Source organism: Astyanax mexicanus, chromosome 6, assembly GCF_023375975.1.
Source record: "Astyanax mexicanus isolate ESR-SI-001 chromosome 6, AstMex3_surface, whole genome shotgun sequence".
NCBI classification, from domain to species: Eukaryota; Metazoa; Chordata; class Actinopteri; order Characiformes; family Acestrorhamphidae; genus Astyanax; species Astyanax mexicanus.
In genome coordinates, this window is record NC_064413.1 from 15462797 (window position 1) to 15484637 (window position 21841).

General features: G+C 35.4%; 1 protein-coding gene across 1 annotated transcript; it reads left to right on the top strand.

The window, feature by feature from the left end:
• Positions 1–3106: 3106 nt before the first annotated feature.
• On the top strand, positions 3107–16196 carry mal2 (mal, T cell differentiation protein 2). Its single transcript, XM_022674097.2, has 4 exons — positions 3107–3471; positions 3889–4059; positions 7699–7872; positions 15490–16196. The coding sequence occupies exons 1-4, from the start codon at positions 3250–3252 to the stop codon at positions 15559–15561; spliced, it is 639 nt and encodes a 212-aa protein (XP_022529818.1). The 5' UTR covers positions 3107–3249; the 3' UTR covers positions 15562–16196.
• The last annotated feature ends 5645 nt before the right edge of the window (positions 16197–21841 follow it).

Here is a 21841-nt window from a genome sequence, read left to right on the forward strand (position 1 = left end):
CTTGTAAAATGTGGGATCTTACAATATTTTTTTAGGTGTGCTTAGTCATGTCATGTTGACTTTACTTACAAATTTCTAAACAAAATAAACACAAATTTCGGGCTTTACTTGCTGTTTTAATTAAGCAAAGGGGAAAATCCTATAATTTTAAGTCTTTTCATTATAATGAGCAAAGATTTCTGGGCTTAAGTCTTGTTAACTTTACTTAAATGTATAAACAATAACTTAACCCATTATTAGGGATTTGGGGTTGGGTTATATGCCCAATAACTTCAACAAAGAAGAAAGAGGGCAACTACTAAATGTGCTGGGAGCTCCTTGAAAGCTCCTAAATCCTCACAACTCCAATGCCAACACTGCCACAATATTAGTACAGTAATATGGTTCTCTCTAAATGAAGAATAATAATTTATGTTCATTAGGTTAGCATTAGCAGTTTCCCACAGCTTTTGCATATTAACTGATTCTGTAGGTTTATTGATTTAAGAACATGACATTTTGCACAATTTTCTGTCATACCATCTATAATGAGGCTACATTATAGAAGGATAAGAGTGGAAAGTAAATGATTAACTGATTTATTCATTTACTATTTCACTCATAGGTTCCTTCATTTATATTACATTATGTGTCACAGTCTAAATGTCTGTCTTGATAAGATCAGGGCTGATAAAACTCTGATAGAGGACTTCATATCAATCAACAAAAGCAGTGTATTTATTCACATTCACTGTTTGCCCTTTAAAGATTAATACCTCTTTCTTTGATATGCACACTCACACATACTTCAAAAGTATTTTAAAACATTCCACTCAGATGAGAGTAAAGTACATGTTCCAGATATTAATTTAAGGGTATTTACATGCATCACAATTTTACCATGTTGAAATTAAAAATAAAATGTTGTAGCCCAAATTTAGGGCAATACAGCTCTGGGGGAAAACTTAGAGACAACGTCAGTTTCTGAATCAGTTTCTCTGATTTTGTTGTTTTATTCTATAAACTACAGACAACATTTCAAAATAAAAAATATTCTCATTAAGAGCATTAATTTGCAGAAAATGAGAAATGGCTGAAATAATAAAAAAATGCAGAGCTTTCAAACTTCAAATAATGTAAAGAAAACAAGTTTTTATTCATAAAGTTTAAGAGTTCAGAAATCAATATTTCGTGGAATAACCCTGAGTTTTAATCACAGTTTTCATGCATCTTGGCATGTTCTCCTGCACCAGTCTTACACGCTGCTTTTGGATAATTTTATGTCACTCCTGGTGCAAACATTCAAGCAGTTCATCTTGGTTTGATGGCTGTGATCATCCATCTTCCTCTTGATTATATTCCAGAGGTTTTCAATTTGGTAAAATGAAACAAACTCATCATTTTTAAGTGGTCTCTTATTTTTTTCTATAGCTGTATAATGTTAGGAAATCTGCAGTAATATATACATGAGAGCAGTCATGTTAAGTAAGTTTTTGACAATCTTTTCACTGACTGACGGAGGTCTGCAGTTTACAGAGATTTTCATCAAGCCTACAATGCAGCCATCTTTTACTCTTGCTTGTTTCTGGTCCTTTTTTCCTCAGTTGTCTGCTCAGTAAATGGAAAACATAATCAATTTAATTTAAATCAGGTTTAAACTGGTTAAAACAGCTTTAATTTTTATTTTGAGGAACTCCTTTAATGTCTTAGCAGTAGATGCGTCAAGTAACGAGGTACAAATACTTTGTTATCTTACTTAAGTAGAAATGGTTATCTATACATTTCCAACTCCGCTTTGGTTTATACTGTGATCCATCACACCTTAATGTCACGTCTTACTCCAGCAAGAACATAGCAGAGGTATGTAGCCTAGTATGAAGATGATCCGTGCAGAGACTCAAGAGAACTTAAGCAAAATGTCTCAACTAGGCTTCTTTAGTATAATTGAATATTTGAATAAAATGAATTCATTTTCAATGAGCCTAGTACATCCCTGCATTAACATTTTAATATAACATTTTAGAAAAAATAGGCTCCTGAGGTACAGCCTAAGCTTATGTTCTTAATGCCATTTTCCCCTTACTTTACTTTTACTTTTATACTTTAAGTAAATTTGAAACCTGTACTTTTACACTTTTACTTTAATTTCTGCAGAAGTATTTTAACCCCTGTTATATACACTTCTATCTGAGAAATGAATGTGAAGACTCTTAACAAAGTTGCTCTTCAGTATGTTTGGGATGATTATTTAGCTGCAGGATTAAGCACCGCCCAGTAAATTTGGAGACTTTTGTTAGAAATTGAGTCAAGTGTCAGTGCGCTACTGCCATCAGTGAAGATAAGTGCACCAGCATCTGTGGCAGCCGTGCAAAGCTTCAGTATGTCTTGACACCCACACCTTCATGGTTCACAGATAAGGTGGTATACCTTACAGCTGATTGGCAGCTCCACTTCCAACACATCAACTTTGAGAACTGACTGTTCACTTCCTGCCTAATAAATTCCAGCTCTTGACAGGTGCAATTATGATGGGATAATCAATGTTATTCACTGATTCACTCGTGTGGTTTTGTGTGTGTGTGTGTGCTGTTTAAAGGGTCACTGACACATGGGTAGGTGTATCTAGGCAATCAATAATTACCCTACACTGCAACTGGCAAATTTCCAAATTTCCGTAACCTAGATTAAAACAGAGCAACACAGTATCTGCCTTTTCTGTTCTAGACATTTTAAACATAAGCCACAGATCACTAAATCTCTAACAAGCCAAAAGCACTGGTGTAAAATTCCTTCATGAGCCAATAAGCAGCGCACTTACAATATCAGCAAACATCTATAGAAGCCTCTATGTACATAACCTTGGCTTAGCAGGCCAAACTTTTAATTTGATTTATGAAACAACCTTCATCATCACACTAACAGAGACTTATATATAAATATATATATATATATATATATATATATATATATATATATATAACCTCCATCCACTCTTTATCTCCTTGGAATGCCATAACCTAATATTTACCCAGGAGCAGTGTCCCCAAAGCTTTTTGGTTAATTATTAACTCGTGGTGACATTGCCAGGCTGCTGGTTAAACAACAGAAGAAAAAAAAAAAAAAGACAGAAAGAAAAGAGAGGAGATCAAATAAAACAACGATTTTTTTTATGGACTGAAGATGTGAAAGGCTAAGCAAGAAAGTGACAGGGAGGCACTGCAGATAGCTGCTCTGAGATGGCGGTTTGTCCTCAGCGGTCTTCAGCCATGAATGGGAGTGGCTGCACACCTGTCGGACCGGTTCGCGACACATGACTCCCAGGGACTTACACACTTCAACACACTCGTTCTCTGGAAAGCCTTTGAGCCTCTGAGAGAGATGGCTGAAGCCACGAACCCGGCCGCTACCTCTTTCCCAACGCCCACTATATCCTTACCGCTCGGGCTGGACGTTTTGAGAACGTACTCGGGGGCTCTGATATGCTTGGAGATCGTAAGTGTGTGTTAAATTTTAAATCTTGTGTAATGTTTGCATGTTTTTGATCAGTGTAAAATAGTCATGCTGAAGAAATGCCTGAATAGAAAAGAGCAGAATTGCTGAGCAATACTTAATAAAGTATATAAATGTTGCTTGTGGCACTACTATGGATTATTAAGAATGATTGATTAAGAATGGCTTTAGAGTAGCAAACACAACCTAAACCATTAATGCACCTAATTCATAATCAAATAGACTCAGATTGAGCAGTGATTTCATGCTGTGCAACTCTTTACTAAGTCATTTCAGGTTGAAGTGTGTATTTCAGGACACATCTCAACTTTTACACAGTGATTTCTTCTGATGGATGAATAGGCCTCTGATCAGATTACTAATAGAACATTTTGTACCTCTCCTGTTCCCTCCTGCTAGGTTTTCGGCGGGTTAGTATGGATCTTAGTGGCATCGTCCAATGTCCCCGTGCCTCTTCTGCAGGGCTGGGTGATGTTTGTGTCCGTAACCATGTTTGTGTGCTCCTCCGTGTACCTCGCCCTGTTTCTGCTGGGCTTTGCTGATAAAATCAACGCAGACTGGAATTTCATGGTGAGTATCTTTAACTCCTTCCTACATGGAGTGTTCATTTCCCTACTATACTGTTGGACACTGCTGGACTCCAGCTTACCTGACACAGAGAGGTGTCAGGTAACAAAATACAAATACTTTGTTACCTTACTTAAGTAGAAATGTTGATTATCTATACTTTACTGGAATAGTTATGTTTTTACTTCTTACATGTTTACACAATAATCTGAATTTTCTTCTCCTTACTTTTTAAATATAGCCTTGTTACTCTATTTAATTTCAGCTTGTTTTAATTCTGGCTTCTCATTGATAAAAAAAAAAAACCTTATCCAGATAAATCTCTTTATATTTAAAGACAGATACAGTGAATTTTATTGTGATTGGATGAGAAGAATAAACATATACCATTCCAACACTATTGGTTTATACACGATCCAGCACACCTACACACGTCACACCGTCACACTCCAGTAAGAACATAGCAGACGTATGTAGCTTAGTATGAAGATGATCCATGCCGAGACTCAAGAGAACTCGAGACAAATGTCCCAACTAAGCTTCTTCAATATATTTACATTGTACTAAAATACATTTATTTTCAGTGGGCAAATATGCAGATGAAAAAGTGAGCCTAGTGCATCCTAAAAATGTTAATATAACATTATACTCATTATGGATTTTAGATAAATGCTTCTGAAGGGGTGGGTAGTGCAAAAAATGCCCCTAAGGCATGGCCTAATCTTTCTGTTCTGTTAATCTGTTCTTAATGCCATTTTTTTAATTCTATTTTAAAACTCTAGTATCTATACTTCTACCAGAGTAATGAATGTGAATACTTTTCATACCTTTTGCAGGAAACATTATAAGGAAGTTTAGCAATGTTTTGAAAAGGTTCCAGAAAGGTTAGCCTGTAATGTCACAGAAATAATGTTCCAGGAACATTCTGAAAACATGAGACATGATAATGGTTTGCATTACAACATTTTTAGAACTTTCTTTATAACATTCCCAGTTAGATAAATATTAACATTATGGAAACTTTAAAAGTAACATTCTCAAAACTAACAAATTAAAACACTGACACAAGTGACAGTGCAGCAATGTTAATTAAAATGATGTTCTAATGATGTTAATTGTAACATTTAGAAAACATTCTACCAACCAATCATTGATATTTGGAATTCAATATTTAATATATGTACACAATAAACCATTACTACTATAGTACTATAGGCTTTCTAAGAAAGGAACTTCTAAATAGAGTATCACAGAAACACACCAGTCCAATAACATTGTGACGAATACCCATGATGGCACAGTTACTTGGAACTCATTCAAAACTGAGCAAACAAAAACTGATTCCCATTCAGTTAGCATGCTGTTGGCTGGGTTCCTTAAATCTGACAAAGAGCTCCGTCTGCAGTGAAACTAGAGTGGAAGTGGCCAAAAGGCGTGCCAGTCCTCAGTCCTGGCCCGGGTTCCAGCCCTGCTGCTGAGTAATGTCTGCTTTATGAGCATGATTAATGGTCACAGCTTAACAGTCCTGCACATATCTGTGTGTAACATGTCCTTCACATTATACTCATATTCCTTAATAATTAATTGCTGCAGAGATAAAGCACAGATTATTGCTGATATCCTGTTAATTAATTGCATTAATACAGAGTTGAGTTTTAATACACTGCCTGGCCACAAAAAAAGGTCACACTCTTTAATATTTCGTTGGACCGCCTTACGCTTTGATTGTGTCACACATTCACTATGGCATTGTTTCAATAAGCTTCTGCGATGTCACAAGATTTACTTCAATCCAGTGTTGCATTTTTTTTGCAATCATTTTTCACCAAAATCTTGCAGCATTGATAATGGTAGAGTCTGACTTCTGAACAAAGCCTTTTCCAGCACATCCCAAAGATTCTCAATAAAGTTTAGGTCTGGACTCTGTGGTGAACTCTCAATCCATGTGTGTAAATGATGATCTCATGCTCCCTGATTCACAATTCACAATTTCACAATTCCAGTCCCATGAATCCTGACATTTTGTCAGTATATTTTTATTGTTATCCTAAACGAAGGAGGAGATAAGAAAATGATGATGACAAGATCTGCCAGGAAACATGTACCAGGATCTCCCAATGAGCATTCGATTCCAGGTTATGTTCATATCAGAGAGAGAGAGAGCACTCTCAGTCAGAAACTTCACTCCTTCATTTCTCAACTGAAGGTACTGGAGTATACACCAGTGAGAGTTTTGTACAAGTGTACACTCTAAAAATATATATTATATCTATCTATATTTTTGGACTGGTTGTATGACGAAATATGTGTTAGTAAGTATTTCATGGGATTGTAAATGTGCCAATAATTTTACATTTTAGTTTTGAATATGGCAATATTTTTTTGGCCAGGCAGTATATAAATAAATTATTGAATTAATTAATATGTTAGGCTACCTATTAATATTCAGGTAATATTGCTTTTTAGAAGACCCCTTTAATTATATTTTGTGAGTATATTTTTATTGTTATCCTAAAAGAATGGATTAGAATCCTAATGAATGAATTAAAGAATAAAATGCACTTTTTTATATAAATCAGTGGCTTCAGACCATTGTTGAATAGTGGCTGCCCTGTAGTGTGTGCTGTTCTGCCGCTGGTAAAATTTAACATTTCCACAACAGTTTGATTTTTAACCAGCTTTGTTAGAAGAGTAAAATATGTGACTGTAATATATTTACCAGGGTTTTTTAGACATGGTAAAAATGAAACCAAACAAAAAAACTGCCTGTCCTATAGTACACTGCAGTTTTTACCTTCTGAAAACAATTCTCACTCTCCTAAAATGTCCTATAAATAATGTCCATTTATAACACCTTTATCTTAGTGCTACAGCGGTAAAACAAAGGATTGGATGTGTCTCACAAATAAAATAGTCCATATCTGTTCCATTAATCATGCCTGTCACATCCTTAACAATGAACCTAAGTTGCACAGTAAACTTGCCAGGGCTAAATTGAGACTGATAGTGTTTAATTAACCCAGACTTTAATTGACTGAAACAGTCTCCGTGGTAATTTAACAATGTTAAGTTAACACAGGCAAATTCACTGTACACTCTAAAAAACAGAGGTACGATACGAGTACTTTTTTGTACTCAAAGGTACAATCTTAATAATTGTACCTTCAGTGGTACAATATTGGTCTTTACAGGGTCAGATTTGTTCCCTCTGAAGTACAAAGTCTTTCCTATCAGCAATAAGTACAGATTTGTACCATTTAATCAGCCAAAAGGCACATTCAGTATTCTGTATCACTGTACTAATAAACAATATATATTTTATTTGCACATTTTTTTATTTGAAAACCAGGCAATTTTGGATTATCAAGTTCTTGACACATATTTAGTTGATGATAATGTCATCAACTGGCACAAAATACATGGGTACAAAAAAGGACTTTCACTGAAAGGTACTTTTTTGTACCTCAATATAAGGTACAGCCCCAGCAACAAGCTTTGTACTCTTTTAAGTACAAATCTGTACTTACTTTTCTTAGTGTGTATGGTTAGATTTTGATTACTGGTTCGAATCAAGTTGCCTTCTTTCAAATGACCAATAATTCTGCTGTAACTGTAAGTGAATATTTATTGTGTTTATTTCAGGACCTGGTTTACCACTTCATCGCACTGCTCTTCTATTTTGCTGCTTTTGTACTTGAGGCTGCAACTACATCTGCATACCCGGGACACCTTAACTCAACCTGCATACAGATTCCGAGCAGAAAGATCATCGCATTCTTGGATTTTCAGCAATACAGTATTAATGTGGTAGCTACGGTAAGTTACTTCTACTTTAATCCTGTGCAAAGATTATACAAATGTACATCAGTTACACAGCACATACATCAGTTAAAGGTTGCTGATTCTATTGCATAAATTACATGATATCACTGTTATAATTCAGTCTGTTATACTAGTGTACTTCAGTTTTACAATTTATTCACTTTTTATTTTTACATTTAGTATTCAAAATAACTGTAATGTTATTAAATGTGAAAATATGTGGATTTCTCTAACTTGGTTCTGAGTAAAGTAAATATCTTTATTTTTGTATTATTGACCAGAAAATTACATCATTTTACATTACACTGTCAAAAATATATGGACACCTAAACATAGAGCTCTGAAAAAGTTTTTTTCTGATTTTTCTATTTCTAGGTTTATGTTTGAGTAAAATTAACATTGTTGTTTTGTTCTATAAACTACAGACAAGATTTCTCCCAAATTCCAAATAAAAATGTTGTCATTTAGAGCCTTTATTTGCAGAAAATGAGAAATGGCTGAAATAACAAAAAAGATACAGAGCTTTTAGACCTCAAATAATGTAAAGAAAACAAGTTCATATTTCTAAAAGAAAGTTCAGAAATCAATATTTGTTGGAATAACACTGTTTTTTAATCCCAGTTTTCATGCATCTTGGCATGTTCTCCTCCACCAGTCTTACACACTGCTTTTGGATAAGTTTATGCCACTCCTGGTTTGATGGCTTGTGATCATCCATCTTCCTTTTGTGGTTTTTAAATTGGTAAAATCAAAGAAACTCATTTTTAAGTGGTCTCTTATTGTAGCAAAACACAAGACTAAAGGCATTGTAGTATTGAATTTACTGATATGCTTTTGATGGCATTAGAATTAAAGTAAAGTAAAAGCATATTTTACTTTATGCTTTTGATGGCATTAGAATTAAAGTAAAGTAAAAGCATATTAAATATAGTTAAAGTACTACAACCACAGTTTTTTTTATGTTTCCACTCTGTAGATGCTAAACTGTTGTATCATCTTCTAAGAAGGCTCTTCATGGCTGTGGGCAAATATAAAACATAACATATAAAAATGTGTAAATGTACAATTATTTTATTACTGAACTGAACTGATAAGTCATAATTGGTATTGGTCACTTATACCAGTGTATAAAAGCTCTAACAGACATTTAAATTATTAAAATTTCCTATACAAAAACTGGCCTGCTTAGTGTCACCATTTGTCCATTTAGTGACAAGCAAAGGACATCTTTCTCTGCTTGAAGACACTGTCCTAGTTTGTCCCTGCGGCTCTGTTTATTGTGCATAAAGGCTTCCTGCTCCTGTATGTGTCATGGGACAAACTGATCTGTAGGAAAGGTGACTGCTGTGACTGTGCCTTGTTGAATGTCACTGAGCTCTTCAGTACGTTATAGTAGAGCACTGTTTGAGTAAGGAAATTGCATAAAAATTAACTATACAGTCATGTAATTTCCATAGACAAACAGTGGCCATAGGCCTAAAATAGCCAAACCTCCTAATCTCTAATCACATTATAGTGCATCCAAACAAAGCAATCATGTTTACATTACTAATAAAACTAATGAATAAAAGTCTATAATACGGTAATACTATTATAAGAGATCTCGTGTGTTGCACTACACGCTTTGCCATTTGAGCTTGACTGAGCTGTCTTGCCTCCACCAGTACCAAATTTCTTTTTCAATATTGCTGTAACCAACAGTCTGCATGCAGAAAACCGCAAAAGGCAGAGAAAACAAAGGCTGAAAATAAACAAGAGAATTTTTTTGTGTTATATCAGTACCAAATGTCTGGCCAAAAGGTCAAACACATAAATACAAAATGTTCTTTATGTTACAAAGAGTGAAAAGAGATGAAAAAAATCGGCACTTTAAAATAAGACTACCTTTATAAAGTGTTTGTAAATGGTTTACAATTAGTGTATTAATGGTTACTAATTAGGTTGTAAATGCCTTAAAAATCCTTAATAATCAGTTATAACACATACATAGAATGGGCAACAATATAGATGGCTGTGGGTTCACTATTTGGCAAACAACACGTCATTGTTGCCCTTTCTGTGTATGTGTTATAACTGATTATTAATTATTTTAAGCCATTTACAACCTAATTAGCAACCATTAATAAATTAATTGTAAATAATTTATAAACCCTTTATAAAGGTAGTCTTATTTTAAAGTGGTACCAAAAAATCTATAGTGCAAATTTAACATATAGAGGACATAAGGCATATACAAAGCTTATGGCACATGTAATGTGTTATGTATGGAGAAATAATCTTATTTAATCCATAGGAGCCCTGTCTCAGTTCTATTATATCTATTCTAAATAATTGAATCAGTTAAATTATATGAGCAGCTTTTTAATTTTTTCCTGTTATTGTCACATGACGTCTGTAAATATTTTAAGGGTAAAATCACACTGCAATACGGGAAACAAGCACTAAATGTCACTTAGGGATGAATTAAACTGAAAGATTGTTGTAAAGAATTTTTCATATACTTTAAAAGATCTGTGCCAAATATATTGACATGGGCTCTTTTGGGTTACAGGAAAAATCCTGTTTGAAAAGGAACATGATAAAGATTACAAACTTTTGTTGCATTGACCACCTCTGTTCTCTCCCAGCATTCCAATATAAAGCACTTTCAGCCGGTGCTCCAAACAGGCTTACAATGCTAGCACTAGGGGCATAGCAAGGCTCATCTCTATCACTATTTTTATACCACAGGTAGTTTATTAAAAAAAAGTCATAACATATTGTTGACTTAATTTTAATATGCAAGTGCCCAAAAACTACCTCAAAGTGCTGTTTTTGTCTCTGCATTTTTTTTTTAAGTTCTCAAAGTTTAAATGTCAGGGCCCTCAGAATTCTAACAGTGAAGTGTGGAGCTACTTCGAGCTTGTTAAAGGTGTAAAAATAGAGATTTTTGCCAGTGCTATGTCCCTATTAACAGCATTGTAAGCATTTTGGGAGCATCAGCAAAAAATGCTGTATTTCACAATACTGTGGGCGAATGGAGTTGGGCTATTTGACAAATGTTCATACTCGCTATCATGTTTCACTACAATCCAAGTCCATTTCACAACAAATTTTCCTTTAAGTTTGTTTCTTTAAAGAAGTTGTTACATTTTTTGCATTGAGGAAAAAAAAAATATTGGAACATGGGGTGTCTAAATTTTTGCAAAAAACTGTAGCTACGGTAAGTTTGTATGTACTTTAAAGATTGGTCAACAGTGCACATAACTAAAACAGGGCAAAAACAGTGTTAAAGATCAAAAACTCTGTATTTCTGAATGCTTGAGGGCAAACAAAGTTGGGCTACTTGACAAAAGTTTGTACTCATTATCATATTTCATTACAACCCAAGTCCATTTCACAACAAACTTCTTAAAATACAAAAACATGTGATTTGAACATAGCGTGTATAAATCTTTGCAAACAACTGTTTATTTGGTTGGTTTATGAACAATCAAACATGTTAATATGTTGTATAAAGAGAAAATAGTGACTACCTCTTTGCATATGGCTAAACATACACACCCTATGTGTTTCAGCAACTGACTTGCCAACAGTAGAACCAGTTCTTTTGAAGGTCACTACCTTGAATCTGTGCAAGAGCAGGCATTTACTTGTTTTCTTGGTCTTCAACAATGACTGGAGGAGTGTTGTACTTGCTGTACTTGCTATGTTTTGTTTGAGGCTAATTATAGCCAATTTTAATACATTATAATCTTGCCTGAATTATTATTGTCCTACACGAGGCAGTAGGCAGTAGTTTCCCAGGAACAGCCTTCTGCTTGTTTTGATCTTCCTTTTTTTATTGGAGATTTAAACAATGATTAGTCTCTCATGAAAGTGGGTAGGTCTGTGTTAACCAGTGCCTTAAACAACTTGTTCATCGCAAATTAAAATGAGAGCATAAAACACAGCAACGTGAAATTAAGATTGTCTGAACTTTATTACTATTCCTCTACAGACCTCACAAACTACACACTGTGCTGGTAGATGTGACCAAAATGTCACTCACTATAAACAGTGGTCTGCCACTAATGCCAAATAAATGCCTGGGAAGAACATTGGAAGTACCCACTGAGGCTGGGGAAAGGCAAGAACTCATAATGATGCCATCAGAGTTGTGACTCATTCACATTCGTGGAACTAGAACTAAACTAAAACTGCAGTGCCTCATATTTATTATGTCAACATACTGGGTTCCAAAAAAAAAACAGCTGGCTTGGCAAGTGTGAACCAACATATGGACAGAAGTTCTTTGTGAAAAAAAAGAGAGCCATGGAGTAAACTCATCACTTTACTAGAAACTCCTACCTGGTACTTACCTTGGACCACTTTATAAAGTCCACCTACCTTAGCGTAGCCGCCTAGTTAAGGTCCACTTTGTAGGAGTACTATAATGGACCGTAGCCTGTTTGTTGCTGATTCACAATTTGTCAGCCACCTTCTTGTAATAGTCACTAATCAGTTTTCTGCTTACCAGAAATTATGTTGATGGTAGACCGTTCTTATCATAGCGGTGACACTTACATTAGCACAATAAAACATTAATTTACAAGTACCGTATTTTTTTCACTATAAGGCGCACTGGATAATAGGCGCACTATCAATAAACTTACATTTTCTGGTCTATTTTCATACATAAGGCACAGTGGATTATGTGGTGCAATATGTGACACTAGGGAGGAACTGGGGTGATGCCATGTTTTCCTCCTAATTAAGCAGGTCTTGCTGCTGGGTGGTGGTGGTAAGTGGGTGGGGGTAACTAGAAGCTAAGCTAAGAAAACAAAACAGTAATTAATAAAAAACACTTTCTTTTAAAGTCAAATGAGTGCTGGGTGTTAATCTACACAGATTTCTCTCCTGTTTATTTGGGTGAGTAAAGCGCTTTCTTTTATTTACAGTAAGCTTAGATTTCCAGATTTCTCCAGCTAAGGCTGAAGCCTTAGCTGCTAGCACTAGCAGTTACTCTGAGGCAAGCCGGGGCAATATTAGCTAGCGGTTCATCCCACATAGCTTGTTTTATTACAGTAAACACTGAGGCTACAGGCCGATAATATTCATCTCTGAACGGCTAAAGAGCTAGCAGTTAGTGGCTAATGTTGCTCCAGCAGTGCTAGTCGGGGTTAGCAGCAGGCTACAGGCCGATAACACTCACCTCTGAAGGGTGAAAGAGCTAGCTAATGCTTGTACTGCTCCAGCCCTGGTGCTGAAGAACTAAACTGAAACTCCTGTATAACTCTGTACTTCAGTGGAGTGGCTTTACTGCTCCTTACAACCTGACTGGTAAAATTCAGCACCGGACTATAAGACACACTGACTATTTTTTGAAAAATTAGATTTATTAGGATTTTAATTGCGAAAATCCTTATAGTGTGAAAATACGGTACTCAGTGCTTTGTTAGCTGTTTATGGTGTTTTTTAGCATTTAGATTTAGCCAACATGTTCAGGTGCTGACTCCATAAAAAGATGTAATGACTGTAAAGCTAATGTTAAATAGTTGATTTTAGTCATCTCTTATGAAATAAACAGCCTAGCCAGCATAAGTTAGTCAAACTGATTAAGCTATAGACCAGAAGTAGTTATGTTTTTGTTTAAGTTTGAGGGTCTAGCTTAAACCAACTGAAACCTGTTAATGCTCGTCTTGAGTTGGATATGTCAGCAGAGAATGGTAGTTAATGTTACTCTAGTTCATATTAGCTAGCCATATTAAATATTTCTATTCATGATGTTGTTAACTGATTCCTAAATCATGTTAAGAATGTTAATTATTCTAGCTGATGTTAGCAAAATTATCTTTAGCTTATATTAGCTAGAAGTTAACTCTAGCTGATAGCAATGTGAACTACTGATCACAGATCAGGAACGTATTTTTTCTCAAGTGTAAATGTTGGAAAAAACTGGATTAAAGATAAAGGGCCAATCCCATTCCTTTTGGTACTCCTACCGCTTGTTTTTGATTGTAACCCTTCCCCTTGGAAGGGAGTTACAAGATAAAAGAGTGTAATCCTCCCCCTAAAATTGGAAAAACCCTTCAAGAACCTGTAGACGAGTGACTCTGCTGGGCTGAGGTGATAGCAGTGGAGCGCTACAGTTCAGCAAACTAGGTTAGGTACTAGTTAACTAGTAAACTTTATAAAGGGAGCAGGTGGTGCAGAAGTTAATTACTATTGTTCTTTCATTAATTGCTCTGTATTGGGGAGCTGAAATTTATTTTCTGTTCTACCCTAAATGCTGCATCCTATGCCATCTGTTGCACCATTTAATGTGGAATGGGAAAGTTAGCTAGCTAGCTACTAAGACAAACTACTTGCAATGTTTTATATTTGTTGTGAAAAAAATTGCCATAAAACATTTAAACTACACATTAAATGAGAACTCCTTTGGTGTAGTAAAACATGATAAAAAGTACTTACCCTTGATGAATAGAACACCTCCGTTCTCCTACAGCTTTCCGAGATCCAGAAATTTGAACAGTTTGCCCAAACACCCTTCAGACTGGGTGACACGGGGCATAATTTGCCCCGATAAATCGCTTTTTCGTTGTGCACTTTGTAAGTTATTAATGTCTCGATTTAAATGCCAGGGCTCTTCGGATTCTAGCAAGGAGGTGTGAAGCTACTTTGAGCTAACGGTGGATAACGGTGTGAAAAACAATTTATCAGGGCAAATTATGCCCCGTGTCACTCAGTCCCCCTACCCCTTCAGCCTTACAAGAATCAGGACACCATACACCTAGGCATGCGCACCAAAACAAAGGGGTAGGGCTAAGTGGTAAAGCTAAGGGTTGAAATGTGATTGGGCCATAATAGCTCAAGTAGAATGTAAGTGCTTGTGTATTAATCTGCATTCTGTAAAAAAATTGTGAATGTCTCTTAAGCTCACCTCAAGAGGAAGCCACTAGTAACTAGTACATACCGGTTTAGTCTCCCATTTTGGCCGGGAAACTACCGTATTTTACCCCTCTTTCCAGCCGTCTTCCCATATTAGTATTTTCCCGTACATTTCCAGTATTATATTATAATTTAAAAAATACTATATATTAATATATATATAATATAATAATTAATCTACTAATATTAATTACTACATACTATGAACTATGTATCCAAAGTTTTCCTAAAAAGAAAAGTTTTCTGTTGTCTCATATTCCTCTGTGTGCTTCTAAAATGTTGTGCTACTGCATGTTGTGCCCATTTTTCCATCACATTAATTTTAGCTAAAGCCTCTGTTTCTTTCCTGTGGTTATTCTTAAACTTATACGGTTGTGCTGGAATACGCATCCCTTCGTTTTAAAACGGATCACTGTGCGGTCGAATGTGGCTTACTCACGTCTATGCTAGATTAAGTATAGACATTTTTGTCCAACCGTAAGTACTTTTGTTGTCGGAAATTGACCTAACAGAGTGTTGGTTAATAACTATGAATAGCAACAGATGTGTAACAATTTCCAACTGGACACCTTCAAACCGGACTTTCCAAGTAGTGACTGAATTGTTCCCTTTGTGTTTAAAATAATTAAGCCTTTTATATGAGCCGTCTGTGTGACGGTTTGGCCTATTCAGTAACTGTGTGGTCTGTGTTTTCCTTCACAGATATTTGCATTCATAGTAACTGTGTGCTACGCCTGCAGCATGTTTATGGGCTTCAGAAGGTGGAGGAAGTGATGAAGAAACTGAAGGAGAGAGGAAGACCTAAGTAGACTGAACTCTACCAGCTTCACAGACAATAGACGAGTGATGGACTGATGACATGTTTACTCCATTACTATAACCGTCATTGTTATTTTGAACAGGACTTAAAACATCCTAAAACGTTTAAGGATTAGTATTTTTAATCTTTGTATTTGATTGTATAAGAAAAGTGTCCACAAAGAATAGAGAATAAGTTCAAACTTATTGATGTGAGCTGATAATCTTGTGTTGCATTTCAGATTGTTCAGTGTTCGCTCATTGATGTATTTTATTTTTAAATTAAAGTATACTTAACCCATGATAATATCACTTTAAATACCATTATTCTTTTCTTTTTATGTATTATTTCAGACCAAAGGCTAGTAAAATACAATTGGATCTCATACATATACTAGTATTATTAAATATTATATTTCCTTCACAACAAGCAGAGGACATTTTGAGCAATTTGGTATTTCTAATATAATTTAGGACATGCACTAGTCCTCTTTAAATTATGGCACTGTGTTTATGTATTTTTTGCAAACATGTCAGTAGCATGTAGTCAGTCATTGAGTATCTCATTTTGTATTGCCTGAATAAACTGACATTTTTCATTAACACACAAATATTTTTCTTTTTTCCTTTTTCTTTTTCTACTCAGGTAGAAGTATAGCTACTAGGATTTTAAAGTGCTTTTGTAGAAGTTGAAGTATCCACTTCAGCTTTTAACTCAGTTAAAAGTACTGCATTTAAAACTACTTGAAATATAAAAGTAAAAGTAATGTAAGGGGAAAAACATTGCATTAAGGACAAAAGCTTAGGCTGCACCACAGGGTCCTATAGTGCACTACCTCTCCCTAAAAGACATTTTTTCTAAAAGCAATATTGACTATAATTTTTTTAAATGTTAATGTTGAAGATGCACTAAGCTACCTGATTCAGCTGTATAAACAATGGTGTGAAAAAAGTATTTGCCCCCACTACATATTTCTTTTGTTTTCGCTTTTTTTTGTCATACTGATATTTTTCAGATTATCAAACAAACTTCTGACAGTAAGTGTTTCATGTCTCTGCGGAGGAATTTTGTTTCTTTACAAATTGTTTTAATTCAGACACATTGGAGTGCTTTCAAGCATAAACATCCTGTTTAAGATCATGCCACAGCATCTTAATCAGACTTTGACTAGGCCACTCCAAAACAATTATTATTATTTTTTTTTTAAACAATTCAGAGGTGAACTTGTTTGTGTGCTTTGGGTCATTGTCCTGCTTCCAGACCCAAGTACACCTGAGCTTGAGGTCACAAACAGATGGCTGGATATTCTCCTTTATGATTGTCTGGTAAACAGCAAAATTCCTGGTTACATCTATTAGAGTAAGTTGTCCAGGCCCTGAAGCAGCAAAGCAGCCCCATACCATCACACTACCACCACCATGTTTTACCTTCAGTATGAAGTCTTGGGGAACATCAAGATGTTTTTTGGTAAATGTGAGATGGGCCATTGTCTTCTTTTTGATCAGCAGTGTTTTTGGCCTTCCATGAAGACAATTTTCGACCAGTCTCTTTTTGTTATTATTGAATCATTAACACTGACCTGAGGCAGGTGAGATCTGCAGTTCATTAAATGTTGTACTAGTTTATTTTGCGACCTTCTGGATGAGTTGTTCATGCCCTTTTGGAATAATTTCGGTCAGTCGAAGGTTTACCACTGGAGTCCCAAAGCCTTAAAAATGACTTTGTAACCTTTTCTGGACTGACAGATGTCAATGACTTTGTTTTCTCATCTGTTTCTTCAAATCACACCATAATGTGATTCAGCTTTCCAAAAAGTGTGATTAATCACAGTACATTTTTTTGTGGGGGCAAACACTTTTTTTACAAAAGACTAAAATATTTTCTTCCTTTAATACATGAAATAATCATTTAAAAAGTGATTTTTATATTTACTAAGGTTATATTTGTCTGATAATATAGTTTGTTTGATAATCTGAAAATATGTCACTGTTGTGGAAAAAAATGGACACTGAGTTGCCATGAAAACTACAAGTTACCCAGTCACTGTAATGAGAAATAGATTTTTGGGGAAAAAAGACATAAATAAAGTGTTAGGACAAAAGAGAAATACAGAGAATAGAAAAATGAGAGCGTGCTTTGGCTTCCAACTCCCTAACAACCATTTTAATACCCCTTTCTGGGTGGGACAGAATGTTCTAGAACAATCCATACATGATGTGATCATCTGCCTAACTCTGCTTAACCGTACAAAATGTGACCAAAGGGTTGAGGTAATCTTCTAAATTCTAGGGTGTCCTGTTCTTTTAAAAGAGGAAGTGAAACAAACATAAGAAATATGTGTGCAACAGAGAAGTGAATATTATACATACATTTTATTTGAGCACAGTAAAATATATAGAGTAATGCAGAAGAAGCCTTTTCTGTTCACACGCCACAAACAGAGTCTATTGAGGTATGCTAAAGCTAAAGCACACTTTCTATAAATCCAATAAACTTCATTTCACTTCTCAAATATTACTGTGTTTGTCTGCTATATGATATATTTTTTAACTGAGATTGCTGATTGCTAAACAACCAATGATTTATAAAGGAAAATATTAAAACTGATAAGGGGTTATCAGAAATTTTGGTTTTACAGTAGTAAAAAAAAAATTTAGATGACTTTTTACTTTTCCTTACATTTAAAAAAAGACTCTATGTTATTCAGGTGTGGCCTGTGGTCTGTGGTTGACTGTCAGCTTGCAAAATTCTCAACATTTGCTTCTGATCTTGAGTTTTTAAGCTATAACTTTTGGCGCGCCTACAGAAAAGGACTGCACCCTGTAAAATAACAGCAATGTAGTGTAAAGTTTCTGCTAATTGACAGTATTTCAACTGAGAAATTTAATTTCCTGTCAGTTCTGGGAAATGGTCTACAGTAGTTGGAGCTCATATTTTCATGACAGACCACTAGGAGACGTTTACCTTAAATGTCAACATCTAAGGTTTCTGTGCCCTTATGTAAAGCCCAGCCCCGCCCGAGCTGGGATGAAATGATCTTGTGCCAGGTAGGATAATTCCATCACGGATCTTTAATGAATGTCTATGGTACACCAGACAGCCAGATGTGGATCTGGAATGTCTGGAAACATGTGGAATTTAAAAGCACTGAAGGAAAATATGAAAAAAGAGGGCTGCTTGCAGCAAAGACGAATGATGGAAATATCCAATTTTTGTGGACACTTAATTGGGGCATCTAGCACATCACACACACACTGATACGTATTTCGTCATCGTGAACATATTTTGGCTTGTGCTGAAATGTTTGAAAGGTGTTTCAAGTGCTGGGTTGGGGCCATGGAGTCATTTGTTCTGGTTTGTATGCACAGGGCTGTGTAGTTGTTTGGATAGCACAGCTGCTGGATTTTAGTGACTGTGTCACAATAACAGCATAGCCACTGAGATAATTAATTATCAAATATTGGCTAAAAATATCTAATCTTTTAAATCAGTCTTTTAACAGCCATTTAATTGGCTATAAGCACTCTAAAAATAACTCAAAGTAAATGATTTCATAACTGAGACAAATAAAAAGAATGTGCTTTCATTGTAAGTATGAAATCAAGACTTCAAGACTGATTGTAGTTACTCACTGGGTCATTAATAACAAGGTTTCTACTAAGCTACTGCTTTAGGTTTCTTGGGCAAGGCCATAGTTTCGCTTTCCATCATGTAAAAGATGCTCAGCATGCACAGGAAAAGTGCTCAACATTTTTTGGTCAGTTGAACTATAAACCTATTAACCATAACAATAAAACCATAAAAACTTGACAGGTAAATTGATTCAAATTAATCATACGGTTACAAAGGCACCAAAAGAACAGCTTTAAAAATTGATTGGTGTTGAAAGCAGAAAGCTTATGGATCTGAGACACTCTGACAAAGGTTTAATTGCAATGTATAGACGACTGGATCAGATCGTTCAGGGCTCCTCCCCTTTCCTGACCTGGAACAACTTCCTGCTCAAACCAGCTCATTTTGTATTCTGTGTGGTGCTTTAGTTTTTGCTACAATATACATTAGTCTTTGGGTAAAGTAGGGGGCGAGTGCCATTTGGTTTGGCTCATTAGAGTGTCTCATTATTGCTACCTGGTAGTGTGCCCTTTTGCAATGTTAGTACAGGGCGTCACCAGTCAGGGATATGGATGGTTCTGGCAAAGCTGAGGATGACATGCATAATGTTAAGTTGTGGGTCAGATTTTGCAGTTGCTGGTATCCAACATGTTTATGCTGCTGTAGGTGTAACTGGACCACTCCGGGTTCGCTCTACTTCAGTGCAAAGCAGTGCGGCGTGGTACCTAGTAATCATGGCCAAACCTAGAACCCATTAAGACTGCATTGCAGAGCCTGAAACTCTGAAAAATCGAATTAACATGGGAGTCAATTAAACCACATCAAAAGAGGCGGCACCATATGGAATGCAGCTTGACGCTGATTGGTCTAAGTTATTTAGAGGCAGGGCTTGCTGAACAACCATATTTAGTTTAACCCTTAGAACTCTAGCCTATTTTAATGTGTTTTTTCTCTGATTTTGTCAGTTCCTCTTTCAGGTCTTATAACACAGTAATTATATCAGACAGACACATACCCTGAGCTCTTTTACTCCAGAAGCCACATGACTGCTGAAAAATGATAAAAAAAAAAATAAAAAAAATCATTTAAAATGTTAAAGGTCGAAGAATTATTTTCCTGGAACTGATCATGTTTTGGTCAAAATATTACCAATTTTTACTTATTTTTCAATGTATAGACCAGATATATTCACACCTAAGATATATTTTTAAAAATGGTTAGACTAGAGTGTATATGAGTTGACAGCATAAGAATGTTGATGATAGTTCATTACATGGCTTATTATTACTTTATTTTTCTTGACATTCCCACCTCTAGGATACATGTAGATTACTAAAAAGCTGACACTCAGAGCAGCCTATGCCTTTCAGTATTTTGATTAGAATCAATATGGCCAATAATATTCGAACTAATAACAAAACTGATTTACTATACTAGATATTTATTTTCAGCTGCTTATATTAACAACACATATTATAATAAAGAGTTATTCCACAACATGATGAGAAAACACTTTTATATAGGACACAATAAAAACTATGTATACAAAACTTTTTAGTCTAAATAAATAAAAATGTTTAGTGCAAAATAAATGCTTAATAAAATATGCAAGTAGAAAAAAAAGACCCAATAGTGTCCACTTTACTATATAAATGTATTTAAAACATTATATAAAAATGTTTCAAGCACTAGAAGTAAATATTATTGGTTGGGGAAGAAAGCAAATTGCACGTATTTTTTGTTGTGGTGAAAAGTCCCTTTTTTCAATACTTTGAGGAATCAGTGGCAATGACGACATCATAAGATGTACTCAGAGACATGAGAGTGAATGTAAATACAACTGATTATGTTATGAGCAAATAAATAGAGATATAATGGAAGAATAAAACAAGGAAATTTGAAGGAGATCTTATTTTTTATGTGATTTTCCCAATGAATTTCTTGTAGATGTTTTACCGCACTGGGATAATGACTATTGTTAGAACGCCATTACTGAGTAATTAAGCTGAGAACACATGGTACGATTTTGGACGTAAAATCCTTCTGTATGGTTCTGAGGGTTAACATTGGTTGAATGTGCTGGAAAAAAAATTCCTTCTTCATGCTTTTTGGTGGGTTGTTGCCCAATTGCCCTAATGAAGAAACCGCCACTGGTTCCTTTCAAAAATGGTCTGATCAATGAAGGTGTGGTCATCGACTGGAGATGACCACACCTTCACCAGTCATCTAGCAGGAAGGTCATGGGCACCTAAGGCCCATTAATGTGACCAATGTAGTGTCCTGTACTGGAACTGCTACTAATGAACTGGTACCAGAAACTACAGGACACCCTCAGAGAGGCCTTGTACAGTGCATGCTTTCCGGAAAAGAAGACCCACAGGGAACCACAAAAAACTAACCGGGTGGGCAAATTACTTTTTGTGCTATTGCTAGTGTTTTTCTATCACTGCTTCTAAAATGTGAAAAACACATATACATAAATAAACATTAAATTAAGACAATCAGTGATTGTTTACGTCACAACTGTTCACTTCTTTGTTTAAATTGCAAACATTTTCAAGCATCCCTGAGTCCAGCACTTCTCATCTCAGAGCTAGCAGCTCCATGTGTGTAAAACAGTTCCAAAGGCTTGCCACTAGAGGG

Coding starts and splice junctions, on each gene's coding strand:
- mal2 (XM_022674097.2), top strand. CDS start 3,250: ATGGGAGTGGCTGCACACCTGTCGGACCGGTTCGCGACACATGACTCC. Junction 3,472..3,888: donor CTCTGATATGCTTGGAGATC/GTAAGTGTGTGT, acceptor CCCTCCTGCTAG/GTTTTCGGCGGGTTAGTATG. Junction 4,060..7,698: donor ACGCAGACTGGAATTTCATG/GTGAGTATCTTT, acceptor TGTTTATTTCAG/GACCTGGTTTACCACTTCAT.